The 15,320-nt window shown below is 40.7% G+C and overlaps 1 protein-coding gene across 2 annotated transcripts in view; it reads right to left on the bottom strand.

Annotated features, from left to right (window-relative positions):
- Positions 1-1,254: 1,254 nt before the first annotated feature.
- adamts17 (ADAM metallopeptidase with thrombospondin type 1 motif, 17) overlaps positions 1,255-15,320 on the bottom strand; it is an 82,347-nt gene continuing 68,281 nt past the window's right edge. For both annotated transcript variants that reach the window (XM_061875608.1, XM_061875604.1), the window contains 9 exons: positions 12,805-12,925; positions 12,208-12,288; positions 10,168-10,325; positions 9,896-10,055; positions 6,920-7,055; positions 4,359-4,563; positions 4,133-4,285; positions 1,923-2,100; positions 1,255-1,836 (listed from right to left, as the gene is read on the bottom strand). In XM_061875608.1, the coding sequence (XP_061731592.1) occupies positions 1,694-1,836; positions 1,923-2,100; positions 4,133-4,285; positions 4,359-4,563; positions 6,920-7,055; positions 9,896-10,055; positions 10,168-10,325; positions 12,208-12,288; positions 12,805-12,925 (1,335 nt within the window). In that variant the 3' untranslated portion in view covers positions 1,255-1,693. The remainder of the gene's footprint in view (positions 1,837-1,922; positions 2,101-4,132; positions 4,286-4,358; positions 4,564-6,919; positions 7,056-9,895; positions 10,056-10,167; positions 10,326-12,207; positions 12,289-12,804; positions 12,926-15,320) is intronic.

Below are 15,320 nucleotides of genomic sequence, written 5' to 3'. Positions count from 1 at the left end.
AGGTGGTTCGGGCATCTGGTCAGGATGCCACCCGAACGCCTCCCTAGGGAGGTGTTTAGGGCACGTCCAACAGGTAGGAGGCCACGGGGAAGACCCAGGACACGTTGGGAAGACTATGTCTCCCGGCTGGCCTGGGAACGCCTCGGGATCCCCCGGGAAGAGCTAGACGAAGTGGCTGGGGAGAGGGAAGTCTGGGTTTCCCTGCTTAGGCTGTTGCCCCCGCGACCCGACCTCGGATAAGCGGAAGATGATGGATGGATTAATTGGTTTGTCCCCATACCGTCAGAGGTCCCCTAAAGGTGAGTGTGTAAACAGAGCGATGTCCCCATTAAGTAAGCATTGCCAGAACACACACTCATGCATACACACATACACACATACATACATACATACATACATACATACATACATACACACATACACACACACATACATACATACACACATACACACATACATACACACATACACACATACACACATACACACATACATAGACACATACATACATACATACATACACACACACATACATACACACATACACACATACATACACACATACACACATACATACATACACACATACATACATACATACACACATACACACATACACACATACATAGACACATACATACATACATACACACATACACACATACACACATACATACATACACACATACATACACACACACATACACACATACATACATACATACACACATACACACATACATACATACACACACACATACACACATACATACATACATACACACATACACACATACACACATACATACATACATACATACATACACACATACATACATACATACACACATACATACATACACACATACATACATACATACACACATACACACATACATACATACATACATACATACATACACACATACATACATACATACACACATACATACACACATACACACATACATACAAACTGCATACACACATACACACATACATACAAACTGCATACACACATACATACATACATACATACAAACAAACTCAGTAAATGAGGTGTAAAAGTGGCGCCCACTCTGAGATTAACTGCATCGGCGCCGCCTTTGGTGCGCGAGCGTACTCGCCTTCTTTCCACGTGCCGAGAGAAACAAGATTGCGTCTGTACTACGACGCCTCTTAATTCTGCCCGGTGTTTGCGTGGCGTGCAGCTTTAATCTGACACACCTCCTGTTGAGCGAGCTTATCAAGATGGACAAAGTGCATATTTTTAGTCAGGCACAACATGACCACCAAATGGCGCGCCACAAAACAATCCATCAACTTGCTCGGTTTGGCTAGCGTGGGTGACAAGGGGCGTACCCTCAGGTGGTGGGGGGGCTGGTAGCTTCATTCACAGAAGCCTTTCCCTGGCGACGTAATCGTTAGCGTTAGCGTACAGTACAACAAGGATTATTTAACGTTTGGCTCTCGCCACCTCTTTCAAACGTGTGCAATGGCGCCACCTGCTTTGGCTTTTTTCTTTTTTTTTTTTGGGAGCGGAGCAGAAAATCTGCCGGACATTTTCAAGTCTTCATCAAAGCCGGTAAGCGTCGGCGCTCACTTCCTGCTTGCCGCAGTGAATACAAAGGAAGAGAGGCGTGGCACACGAGGGGGCGTGGGGGGTGGGGGGGGGGGGGGGGCATAGCTCGGGTCAGGAACTCTTGCTGGCGTAAAAGTCTCTGCAGGTCTGGCAGCAGCGTTGGTACCAGCGCATGTCCTGGCACAGGTTCTTCTCGCGGATCACGCGACAGTAAACGGTCCACTGGTCGCCCGAGCACTTGTAGGTGAGAGCAGCTGGGGGGGGGGGGGGGGGGGCGGAGAGACAGGAAGTCAGCGTCACCGCGCCCGGGGATTATTTGCTAGCCCCACTTTGGACTTACCCAGGCGGGGCGACGTGATGGTGTTGACGTTGATCTTCTGCATGCAGGCTCCCTGGTCACACGGTCGGTAGGTGGGCGGCCTCAGCGGCGACGGGCAATCGTTGCCGTGGCGACCCGTCACTTTGTGCATACACTGGACCACCCGGGACTGCAGGCCCCTCCCACAGGAGGATGAACACTGGAAATCAAGGTTAGCGTACACATTGACACGTTATCTTGTAGTCACTGAATAGAATAGAATAGAATGGAAAGGACTTTATTAGTGAGCGAATGTCCCTTTGGACCCTATTGAATTTCTAGCGTTTTATTCTTTCTTTGAGCTGTAATTTGACCCCCCCCCCCCTAACATGCTTCAAAACTCACCAAATTTGACACACACATCAGGACTGGCGAACATTGCGATTTAATCAAAAAACCTAACCCCAAAACTAAAAATTGCGCTTTAGCGCCCCCGAGGGCAAAAACACAGACAAAACTGCCTGTAACTTCCAGTAGGAATGTCGTAGAGACATGAAACAAACACTTCTATGTAGGTCTCACTTAGACCTACATTTCATTTATTGACAACTCCCAGCAAAAGTCAACAGGAAGTTTGCAATTCCCCCTTCAAAACAAAAGTTTTGTAAAAACCGGTCACGTTTTTTCAAACATTATCTCCTTTGAGCGCGTTTGCCGTGTCAGCTTCAAACTACCACAGGAGAGGGATTGAACCCTTCTGATTAAAAGTTGATGAAAGAGTTTTTATTACTGCTACAGTTTTGAAATTATCAGCCTTCAAAGAACCGCTGCGCTGAAAACCATTTCAAAGATGCCCGCCCTGCGCAGACACAGTGAGGGAGACCTTTTTTTTCTCCGTACCGTCTGCTGCTGATGCGCACGCACCAACATTTGTTAGGGAGGGACTGTGATCGTCTATCCCAAGATGGCTGCCAGGTGCCGTAGCTAAGCCAGTATGTTTTAAAGTTGTCGTTTGCCTGCATATGGTAAAAACAACCATCCAACATTTTGCAACGAGTTGCGACGAGAGAGTGTGTCGATGTTAAGATATTACGCCGAGTTGGTAAGTCTGTTTGCTAATAGTAGCTACTAGCCGTACCCATGTATTTTCAATGGGCGGTTGGCATCGGGTTTTAATCCCGTTTCCTCCTATGTTTCTGCTCCGATTGAATTTCTTTGTATGTCGAGTCTTTATTTTGGGTACTTACATATGGTGCCTGACTGTTGAAGCGTATCTGCACTTTTTATGCTACAGTAAAGACAATGCATGGTCCGGTTTTGATTTTATAAGCCTTCAAAGAACCGCTGCAATGAAAAACATTTCTAAGATGGCCGCCGTGCGCTCACACAGAGAGCCAGACGTTTTTTTTTCCTACCGCTCCCAGTATGTAATCTTAGAAATGGCATACAAGCGCCAGTGACACAATATTTGAATCATTTTAACATTCATATTAGCGTATTTCCTTGAATTCCCGCAGGGCATATAGTATGCGCCTGCCGGGTCAAACTCGCTTCTCAAAATAATTAGCGCATGCTTAGTATTACCGCCTGGTCAAACTTCCCCTGTCATCATTTTCAATATGGAGGAGGATGATTTCAATACCGGTAATGTGAAATCCCATAAAGGGAAGAAGATTAAGAGCTATTCAGTAGGATTTAAGGTCCAAGATTACATCACACTCAAATTTTTACTGCATACCTTTGGTAAGTGCCGGAGTTAGAAGAGGTTTTAAAATAATTAGCGCATGCTTACCTTTACCGCATGCCTTTGGTAAGCGCAGGAGTGAAAAGAGGTTTTAAATTAATTAGTGCCCCGGCGTCAATTCAAGGAAATACGGTACATTAATATTCATATTAGTAATAATAGTATTAATATTCTCAGGCTTGGGTCGCGGGGCAGCACCCAAAGCGGTCCCGTTTAATTGTCATTATATTTGCAAATAACGAGATTAAGGACTCCAACTTAAGGTGCGGTAGTGGGAACAAATATGGGATAAAAAATAAAGAAAATAAAAATTGAAATTGAAATAAAAAGACTACTATCCACTAAAAATGATATACAAAATACTGTAAAAGACTGGTCATGACTTCCTGTTGAAGAATATTTTAAAACAAGTACCACCATAATGACCAACGTTAAAATACAGCAGCGTAGTAGGCTTAAGTATTCATTAAAAAATGTTTGTTTGACAATAAAAGAGCACACATCCTACCTTGGACCAATCGCCAGTTTTCCACTCGTAGCACTTAGAGTAGTCCTCACAAGACTCCTCCTGGGTGGGCTGGGACAGGGGGTCACATTGACCCCTGGGATTGGTGCAGGTGACGGTCCGCTTGTGCACGCCCGGTCCGCATCCCGATGAGCACTGCGAAGACGGACGCGAGCATGTGAACACTGACCGCCGCGGCAGCTGTGGATGGCCTTAAAAGGGTGCCCACCTGAGACCACTCGGACGCCTCCCACACGCTGAGGCAGAGGCGCCCCTCGCAGGCCTGCAGGACGGGCGGCCGCCCCCCTTGGCAGTGGACCTCGGAGCTGGGGGTTAAAGACCCGTTCGTCTGCTGCTGCACGCAAAGGACCTCGCGCTGCTGGAAGCCCGGACCACAGGTGACGGAGCAGGACCCCCATTCAGGCACCACCCACCTCAGGAGAGACCATGACCAAGGTTTGATGCTCGGTGCCACTCTACAGGTACGTTTGTCCTAAAAACGTCTGTTTTTGTAACTCATGCAATGTGTTTGTTTTAATTTGTGTGTGTGTGTGTGTGTGTGTGTGTGTGTGTGTGTGTGTGTGTGTGCTTGTATTTCTACCCTTCTTGAGACATCAACAAGGAAAATTTCCTTGGACCGAAATGATGGTCCCTAGACGGAAAACCATTGCATCTAACAGGGAGCCAAATACTGGAGTCCGTGAACATTGCTCCAAAGTCAGGATTTTTGTGTTGATTTAATGTGCTTACAAAAGTAAACATTGACAGGTGCAAAGGCAGCAATATATGTTAAACAAAACAGCAGCTAAAGAAGGACTTCCCTATCCATCCCCGAAAAAACCCGCCAGGTGAACAGCTGACTTTAAGCAGTGAATGATATTTATATAGCGCTTTTTCTCGAGTGACTCAAGGCACTTTTACATCCATCCATCCATTTTCTACCGCTTATTCCCTTTTGAGGTCGCGGGGGGCGCTGGCGCCTATCTCAGCTACAATCGGGCGGAAGGCGGGGTACACCCTGGACAAGTCACCACCACATCGCAGGGCCAACACAGATAGACAGACAACATTCACACTCACATTCACACACTAGGGACCATTTAGTGTTGCCAATCAACCTATCCCCAGGTGCATGTCTTTGGAAGTGGGAGGAAGCCGGGGTGCCCGGAGGGAACCCACGCATTCACGGGGAGAACATGCAAACTCCACACAGAAAGATCCCGAGCCTGGATTTGAACCCAGGACTGCAGGACCTTCGTATTGTGAGGCAGACGCACTAACCCCTCTGCCACCGTGAAGCCCACTTTTACATAGTGAAACCCAATATCTAAGTTACATTTAAAGCAGTGTGGGTAGCACTGGGAGCAGGTGGGTAAAGTGTCTTGCCCAAGGACACGACGGCAGTGAGTAGGATGGCGGAAGCGGGGATCGAGCCTGGAACCCTCCAGTTGCTGGCACGGCCACTCCACCAACCGAGCTATGACTTCTGGTGCTGACGTAAGACAACCCAAATGTGACCAAAGGAGGAACAAATACACCACGGTACCCAAAGTACGGCACAGGGGCCGTCTGTGGTCCGCGACCCATTTGTCATCGGCCTTAAGCACATTAAAAATACTAAAAACTAGAGATCTCATTTGCACCCTTGGTGGTGAAATCCATCAAAATTAAGGTGGTCTCAAAAAGGAGGGAGTTTTCAAATTGATGGTGTGTCGGTTTTAAAAGTGCTTCCCCTCTAATCAACATATGAAACAACAAGTGTGTGTAAAAATTTGAAGTGCTCCCTCTCTGGCCAACAGATGTAACAACAAGTGTTTGTAAGAAATAGAAATGCGACCCCTTTGGCCAAAATTAATTAAAAAAATATACGGGGTGAATGAGCCTATCTCAGCTGCATTTGGGCGGAAGGTGGAGTACACCCTGGACAAGTCGCTACCTCCTCGCACCACAAAAGGGACAAGCGGTAGAAAATAAATGGATGGATATATATATTAATAGTATAAGTATATAGAGACATACTGTAAAAACTTGAAGTAATTAATGAAGATTAAAAAATAATTACAAATAAAAAATACTAAAAGCTTACCTTTTTTATATTTGCATAGTATGTATATATTATTCATGTTGTAAATAGAAATATTTATATATCCAGAAAGGGTGGTCCTAAAGAGGTGGGCATTATTTGGAGCTTTCAAGAAGGTAACAAATACAAGAACGTGTGTGTCATACTTGCCAACCCCCCCGATTTTCCCGGGAGACTCCCGAAAATTTTCCGGGGCAACTACTATTCTCCCGAATTTCTCCCGATTTCCACCCGGACAAAAATATTGGGGGCGTGCCTTAAGGGCACTGCCATTAGCGTCCTCTACAACCTGTTATGTCCGTTTTTCCTCCATACAAACAGTGACATGACATATGCGGCTTTTACACACACAAGTGAATGCAAGGCATACTTGGTCAACAGCCATACAGGTCACACTGAGGGTGGCCGTATAAACAACTTTAACACTGCTACAAACATGCGCCACACTGTGAACCCACACCAAACAAGAATGACAAACACATTTCAGGAGAACATCCGCACCGTAACACAACATAAACACAGCAGAACAAATACCCAGAACCCCATGCGGTACTAACTATTCCGGGACGTTAAAATAGACACCCCCCGCTACCACCAACCCCGCCGCCCCCCATCTTCCGAATTCAGAGGTCTCAAGGTTGGCAAGTATGGTGTGTGTATGTGTGTGTGTGTATGTGTGTGTGTGTGTGTGTGTGTGTATGTGTTACCTGTACTGGCAGGGCTGAGAGTTGCAGGTTCTGACTTGAGGTAGAGGACGGTTCTCAGGCTGACAGTAAGAATCATTCACCACCTCCATGGACTTGTTAGCCATCCTCATGCACGACACCACCGTCCTCCTCTCCCCTACACACACACACACACACACACACACACACACACACACACACACACACACACACACACACACACACACACACACACACACACACACACACACACACGCCCGATGTCATCACATAGAGAGCCAAGAACAACAAGCAGCGCCAAATGACCAGCAGAGCCCCCATCAGGATGTCATTGGAACAGCTTCCTCACAAAGTCACACTTTAGGGCCTCCTGGACCCACACAGTGTCAGGACCAGATAAAAAAAGGTTTTAGACCAGGGTTGTTTTGCGGCATGTAGCTAATTTCTTAACAGCCAGTGGCTCAATCGTTAGCATTCTAATATTAGCATGTTAGCTTTTTAAATATTTTTGCAGGTATATACACCTCAGCGTCAAATAATTTGTTACTTAATGTATGCTACTTGTTAGCATGATAATATTAGTATGCTAGCTTATTTTTAAAGCAAATTTTGCAGGTATACACCTCACAATACAGTTAGCATTTTAGCATGCGGACATTAACCTGCTAATTTTTTAAACTAATTTAGCAGGTACACACTTCAGTGTCATATATTTTGATATTTTACTAATAGTAATTGTAAGCATGCTATTTTTAGCTTGTTAGAATAGAACTGTTAGCATGCTAGCTTTTTCTTTAAAGCAAATTTTGCAGGTATACTTGATACATGCTAATGGCATAGCATTTTAACATTTTCTTCTGGTACACACCTCAAAGTAATATATTTTGGTACTCTACGCACAATACAGTTAGCATTTTAGCATGCCAACATAAACATGCTAGCTTTTTAAACTAATTTAGCAGGTATACACCTCAGTGTCAAATATTTTGTTTTTTTACTAATGCTAACTGTAAGCATGCTATTTCTAGTTGAGTTGCAGGTTCTGACTTCAGGTCGAGGACAGTCCTCTATATTTTGGTACTCTATGCACAATACAGTTAGCATTTTAGCATGCTAACATTAACATTCTATCTGTTTTAACTAATTTAGCAGGTACACTTGATACATGCTAATGGCATAGCATTTTAACATTTTCTTCTGGTACACACCTCAGAGTAATATATTTTGGTACTCTACGCACAATACAGTTGGCATTTTAGCATGCCAACATAAACATGCTAGCTTTTTAAACTAATTTAGCAGGTATACACCTCAGTGTCAAATATTTTGTTTTTTTACTAATGCTAACTGTAAGCATGCTATTTCTAGTTGAGTTGCAGGTTCTGACTTCAGGTCGAGGACAGTCCTCTATATTTTGGTACTCTACGCACAATACAGTTAGCATTTTAGCATGCTAACATTAACATGCTATCTGTTTTAACTAATTTAGCAGGTACACTTGATACATGCTAATGGCATAGCATTTTAACATTTTCTTCTGGTACACACCTCAAAGTAATATATTTTGGTACTCTACGCACAATACAGTTGGCATTTTAGCATGCCAACATAAACATGCTAGCTTTTTAAACTAATTTAGCAGGTATACACCTCAGTGTCAAATATTTTGTTTTTTTACTAATGCTAACTGTAAGCATGCTATTTCTAGTTGAGTTGCAGGTTCTGACTTCAGGTCGAGGACGGTCCTCTATATTTTGGTACTCTATGCACAATACAGTTAGCATTTTAGCATGCTAACATTAACATGCTATCTGTTTTAACTAATTTAGCAGGTACACACTTCAGTGTCATATATTTTGGTGTTTTACTAATACTAATCATAAGCATGCTATTTTTAGCATGGTAGAATAGAACTGTTAGCATGTTAACCTTTTTTTTTAGCTCACATCTTTCGTTACTTGACGCTATCTGGTAAGAGTGCTAACTGTTAGCTTTTCAGTTCCGCTTTAGCGCCTAAGCTTTTACATACAATTTTGGCTGGAAATGGATATTCTATATCAGGCCTGGGTAATTATTTTGACTCAGGGGCCAAATTTAGACAACAAAATCTATTTTTAGAAACATTAATACAAAACCTCACAATAATGACTGATTGAATGCTAAAAACGTTATGACAGACCGTCTTAAAAAAACGGAATGGTATTTAAAAAATTTTTTTACTGAATGAGACACCTAGAATGTACATGAAAATAAATATTTGTGGGATTTACAATATTAACTATGAAGGATAAAACACTGAATATTGACAACATATGAACGTCACCCCCCCTCTCCATCCACATATTTTACAATCAAGCGAAACGCAAAAAAAATGCAACAATCACAGCCAAATATGAACAGCTACAATCTTATAAATGTGATATATCACTAAGCTTTAGAACTTTGTTGTAAAAATCTCCTTCTGCGTCTGTCCCTGACACCCGCATTTCAGGTTTCACTCTGTGGAAACGCTCCCCACTGACACCGCTTGGTGCCTCGTCTGAGCTGCTGTGACTTAGATGAAATAATTAAATTGACCATAGTAACTAATTATATTACCATAAGAATGAATTAGATGACCGTAGTAACTACAATATCATGCAAAAGCGCAGATTCCAAACATTGAAATACTTTGTATAGTTCAAGACTTACGGTCATTAGAAAACATGAGTGCACATCATAATGGCAGCCACAGTTTACATCTTAAAGATCTAAAATAAATGATTTGGGAATGTCCGGCAGGTCAGATTGAAAAGCTCAAAGGGCCGCATAATTTGCAGCAGTTCTGTTCTATACAGAAGTTTTGAAGGTGAGAACTCTCAAAATTGCCCCTGTTTCCTTTGATTTGTCAGACTGTGGTCGTCAACGTGTGTGCGTGAAGCCCACACACACACACACACACACACACACACACACACACATGCGATGTTGGGGTTCAAACAGATGTGTGTGTGTCACCTCCTCCACAGTACACGGTGCAGTCGTTCCAGCTGCTGTGTGTCCAGATGTACAGATGTTCTGCGTCTTTGTTCTCCTCACTGCTCTTCTCCTGCGAGACGTTCAGGGACACCGTGTACTCGTAGTGAAATCCATAACTGCGGTCATGGAAGAGCAGCACCTGTCCGTAGCGATTGATGAATGAGGAGAAGAAAAAGATGAAGAAAAAAGGAGTGAGTGAGCTGCAGTAAGATGTAGAGATGCGCTAACATGCAAGGTCACATGTCATCCACCATGAGGTGGAGGGGCGTGTTGGTGGGCCCCCTGGCAGACATCTTCTCCCACAATCCCCTCCTGACGTAGCGCACGGTGGTCCCAGCCAGCTCAAACTCTCCTGGGAGCTCAATCTTCCAATCGCTGTTGATAGACTTCTTGCTGGCGTCTTTCAGGGCTGAAAACAACACACGCTCATTAAAATGCACCAATGATTAACACACTTATTATTATTATTAAACATGTTTGTAACCTTCACCAGTGACTACATGATAAATGATATTCACAAGTAACTAACACACTCATTAACATTTGCCTATGATTAACCACCCGCTCATTAATATTCATCAATAACTAACTACACTAATTAATATTCAACAATAATTGACACGCATTCATTGTTAACAAACTTGCTAACACTCACCAATAACTATAAACTCATTAAAAGTCAACAATAATTGACACTTGTTAACAATAAATGATAATTAACACACTCATTAATATTCTCTAGTAACTAACCACACACATTACTATTCATAAATAGTCATGTGTGTTACTATTACAGCATAGGACACATAGGACACATAATAAGGGTGGTCCTCAGGTCCTGTTGATCAGGGACAGCAGCTCCACAGCCACAGATCCACTTTTAACCACTAATATCACAGTCAAAATGAAAGCTTGTTCCCATAAGCACCATAAACTGTTAATAATGTTTAGACAAAAGTGTATATTATATATACTATTATATATATTGTATTTATATAGGTGTGTGTGTGTGTGTGTGTGTGATGGATATATGTGTATTTTGGGTATATGCATGTGTGTATGTATGTGATTGTGTGTATGTGTATATATGTATATATATATATGTATATATAAATTGTATATATGTGTGTGTGTATATGTGTGTGTACATATGTATATATGTAAGCGTGTGTGAATTTAAATGTATTATATATAGACAATATATAGCAGCAACCACTGAATTGAATTATATTATATATATTATTGTATTATATATTGTATATATATATATATTGTATATGTATAGGGGTGGGACCTAATAAGTTGACTTCTTCCCACTCCCTTTTGAGCCAATCTTGACATCTACAAAAGATGAGGCACATGTAATGTTTTCAATGTAGGTGTAAAAATAATGTATCTATATATTTCTTTTGTATTTTATGTCATTCTCTTGTTTTGTTGGCATGGCTCAAAATAAACCCATTCATTCATAAATAACTAACTACACACTCATTAATATTCAACAATAATTGACACCCATTAACATTCATTGGTAATTAACATGGTCGTTAATACTCACCAATAACTACACACTCATTAACATTAAATATTAATATTAACAAGAGTGTTAATTATCGGTGAATGCCAATGAGTGTCAATTATTGTTGAATACTATTGATTGTGTTATTAGTTATTGGTGGATATTAACGAGTGTGTTACTTATCAATGAATGTTAATGATTGTAAAACATTTGTTTAATATTAATGAGTTTATTTAGTTACTGATGAATATTAATGAGTGTATAGTTAGTTGTTAGTGAATATTAACGGCCATGTTAATTATCAATCAATGTTAATGAGTGCCAATTATTGTTTAATATTAATGAGTGTGTAGGTAGTATTGATGAATATTAATGGGTGTGTTAATTATCAATTATTGTTAACAAGTGTTAATGTTGAATTTGAATGAGTTTGTAGATGTATGTAATATTGTGTTCTGATGATCAGCACATTTTTTTTATTTTTTTGTAAATTAGTGTGTGAATTATATTTATATAGCGCTTTTCTCAAGTGACTCAAAGCGCTTTACATAGTGAAACCCAATATCTAAGTTACATTTAAACCTTAATGAAGACAAACACGCGAAAAAGAGCGCTCGCTAATTTCCTCATTTAAGAGACAGGATCCTTGTCTGTAAAATGATCTTTGCGGGGGTTTTAATCCACGCAAATCTTTTGTAGATCAGGCCGTCAATGTTTCACAAGCGTATAAAGAAGTGAAGCATTTAAGTTTTGTGTGTGAAGACAACATTACCCAGAAAGCTGTGGGAAGGTTTGTCCTCCACAACTTTGATCCTGCGTGCCCCAGCAGGAATAACCACCGCCTCCACGTAGCCTGACACACACACACACACACACACACACACGCACACACACACACACACACACACACACGCACACACGCACACACACGCACGCACACACGCACACACGCACACACACACGCACACACACACGCACACACGCACACACACGCACACACGCACACACACACGCACACACGCACACACGCACGCACACACGCACACACACGCACACACGCACACACACACACACGCACACACACACACGCACACACGCACAAGCAAATTAAATTTAATAAGTAACATTTTTCTTCATCCTGTCTACTTACATTCATTTTTCACCATCAACAATATCAAAATCTTCCTCATCATGAAATGAGAATATGAAAAGTTAATACAAATGAAATTAGGATATGAAATCTTTATGATGAAATGTCATGGAGACAAATGGATAAGACTTCAACTTCACTTATAAACATGACCTGATTGGCCAGTACACACACACACACACACACACACACACACACACACACACACACACAACACACCCATTCCTTGCGTGTGGTTGAAGTCTCCTCTCACGATGGTACACGAGCGTCCATTGCCGTTACAAAGGCCACAGCGGTCCTCCTTGGCCAAAGACCCGATGACGCCGTCACAGCCGATTTTCTAACAAAGACAACACTTACTTAGTAAAACTGGTAGTTAGTTAAAACTGGTGTCTAGTTACAACTGGTACTTAGTTACTACTGGTGTTGAGTTACAACTGGTATTTATCTACAATTGGTACCTACCTACAACTGGCGTTTAGTCACAACTGGTACTCAGCTATGACTGGTACTTAACTACAACTGGTACTTAGTTACAACTGGTACTCAGCTATGACTGGTACTTAACTACAACCGGTACTTAGCTACAACTGGTACTTAGCTACAACTGGTACTTAGTTACAACTGGTATTTAGCTACAACCGGTACTTAGCTACAACTGGTACTTAGTTACAACTGGTATTTATCTACAATTGGTACCTACCTACAACTGGCGTTTAGTCACAACTGGTACTCAGCTATGACTGGTACTTAACTACAACTGGTACTTAGTTACAACTGGTACTCAGCTATGACTGGTACTTAACTACAACCGCTACTTAGCTACAACTGGTACTTAGCTACAACTGGTACTTAGTTACAACTGGTATTTAGCTACAACCGGTACTTAGCTACAACTGGTACTTAGCTACAACTGGTACTTAGCTCTAACTGATAATTAGTTACAACTGATATTTAGTTACAACTGGTACTAACTTGCAACTGGTACTCAGTTGCAACTGGTACTTAGCTACAACTGGTACTTAGCTACAACTGGTACTTAGCTACAACTGGTACTTAGTTACATCCGGCATTTAGCTACAACTGGCACTTAGATACAACTGATATTTAGTTAAAACTGGTACTTAGTTACAATTGGCGTTAATTACAACTGGTACTTAGCTACAACTACTACCTAGCTACAACTGATATTTAGTTACCACTGATATTTACTTACAAATTGTACCTATTTACAACTGATATTTAGTTAAAACTGGTACTTATTGACGCCTGATATTTAGTTACAACTGGTACTCAGTTGCAATTGATATTTAGTTACAACTGGTACTTAGTTACAACTGGTACTAAGCTACAATTGGTACTTAGTTACAACTGTTACTTAGTTACAACTGGTATTTAGTTACAACTGGTACTTGGTTTCAACTGATATTTAGCTATAACTAGTACTTAGCTACAACTGATATTTAGTTACAACGGATATTTAGTTACAACTGGTACTTAGTTACAACTGATATTTAGTTACAACTGGTACTCAGTTGCAACTGATATTTAGTTACAACTGGTACTTCGTTACAGCTGGTACTTAGTTACAACTGGTACTTAGTTACAAGTGGTACTAAGCTACAACTGGTATTCATCTACAACTGGTACTTAGCTACAACTGATATTTAGTTACAAATGGTACTTAGTTACAACTGGTACTTGGTAACAACTGGTATTTAGGTACAACTGATATTTAGTTACAACTGGTACTTAGTTACAATTGGTACTTAGTTACAACTGGTACTTAGCTACAAATAGTTACAATTGGTACTTAGCTACAAGTGGTACTTAGTTACAACTGGTACTTAGCTACAAATAGCACGAAGTTACAACTGGTACTTAGCTACAACTGGTATTTGGCTACAACTGGTACCTAGCTACAACTGGTACTTAGCTACAACTGGTATTTAGTTACAACTGGTATTTAGCTACAACTGGTATTTAGTTACAACTGGTATTTAGTTACAACTGGTACTTGGCTACAACTGGTATTTAGTTACAACTGATATTTAGTTACAACCATAGGTGGGTAGAGTAGCCAGAAATTGTACTCAAGTAAGAGTACTGTTACTTTAGAGATTTATTACTCAAGTAAAAGTAAGGAGTAGTCACCCAAATATTTACTTGAGTAAAAGTAAAAAGTATGTTGTGAAAAAACTACTCAAGTACTGAGTAACTGATGAGTAACCTGTTCCTTTAATGATTACGGCAACAAGTAATGCACAAAAACATAAAAATAGCAATGAACAAATTCACAGCCAGGAATATCTCTTAAGCAACTAAAACAATAATATATATCAAATAATAGTACATTAAAATAAAATAAAAAAATGGCACATTGAGCCACAACAACTTAACAGCACCATAGCCTCAGTAGGCATTCATTGATTTGATTGATTGATTGATTGAAACTTGTATTAGTAGATTGTACAGTACAGTACATATTCCGTACAATTGACCACTAAATGGTAACACCCCAATAAGTTTTTCAACGTTTATCAATTACTTAATAAATGACCAAGTCGAGGTGATCTACCTCATATATACATATACACACATATCATATATATATATATATATATATATATATATATATATATATATATACATACACATATACATACATTTATACGTATATAATTTATATTTATTTATTTTGCCGTTTTTGTTCACATGTTGAAGGTGTTTTTAAT

This window comes from Nerophis ophidion, linkage group LG02, assembly GCF_033978795.1.
Source record: "Nerophis ophidion isolate RoL-2023_Sa linkage group LG02, RoL_Noph_v1.0, whole genome shotgun sequence".
NCBI classification, from domain to species: Eukaryota; Metazoa; Chordata; class Actinopteri; order Syngnathiformes; family Syngnathidae; genus Nerophis; species Nerophis ophidion.
This window is presented reverse-complemented; position numbering and strand designations above follow the sequence as displayed.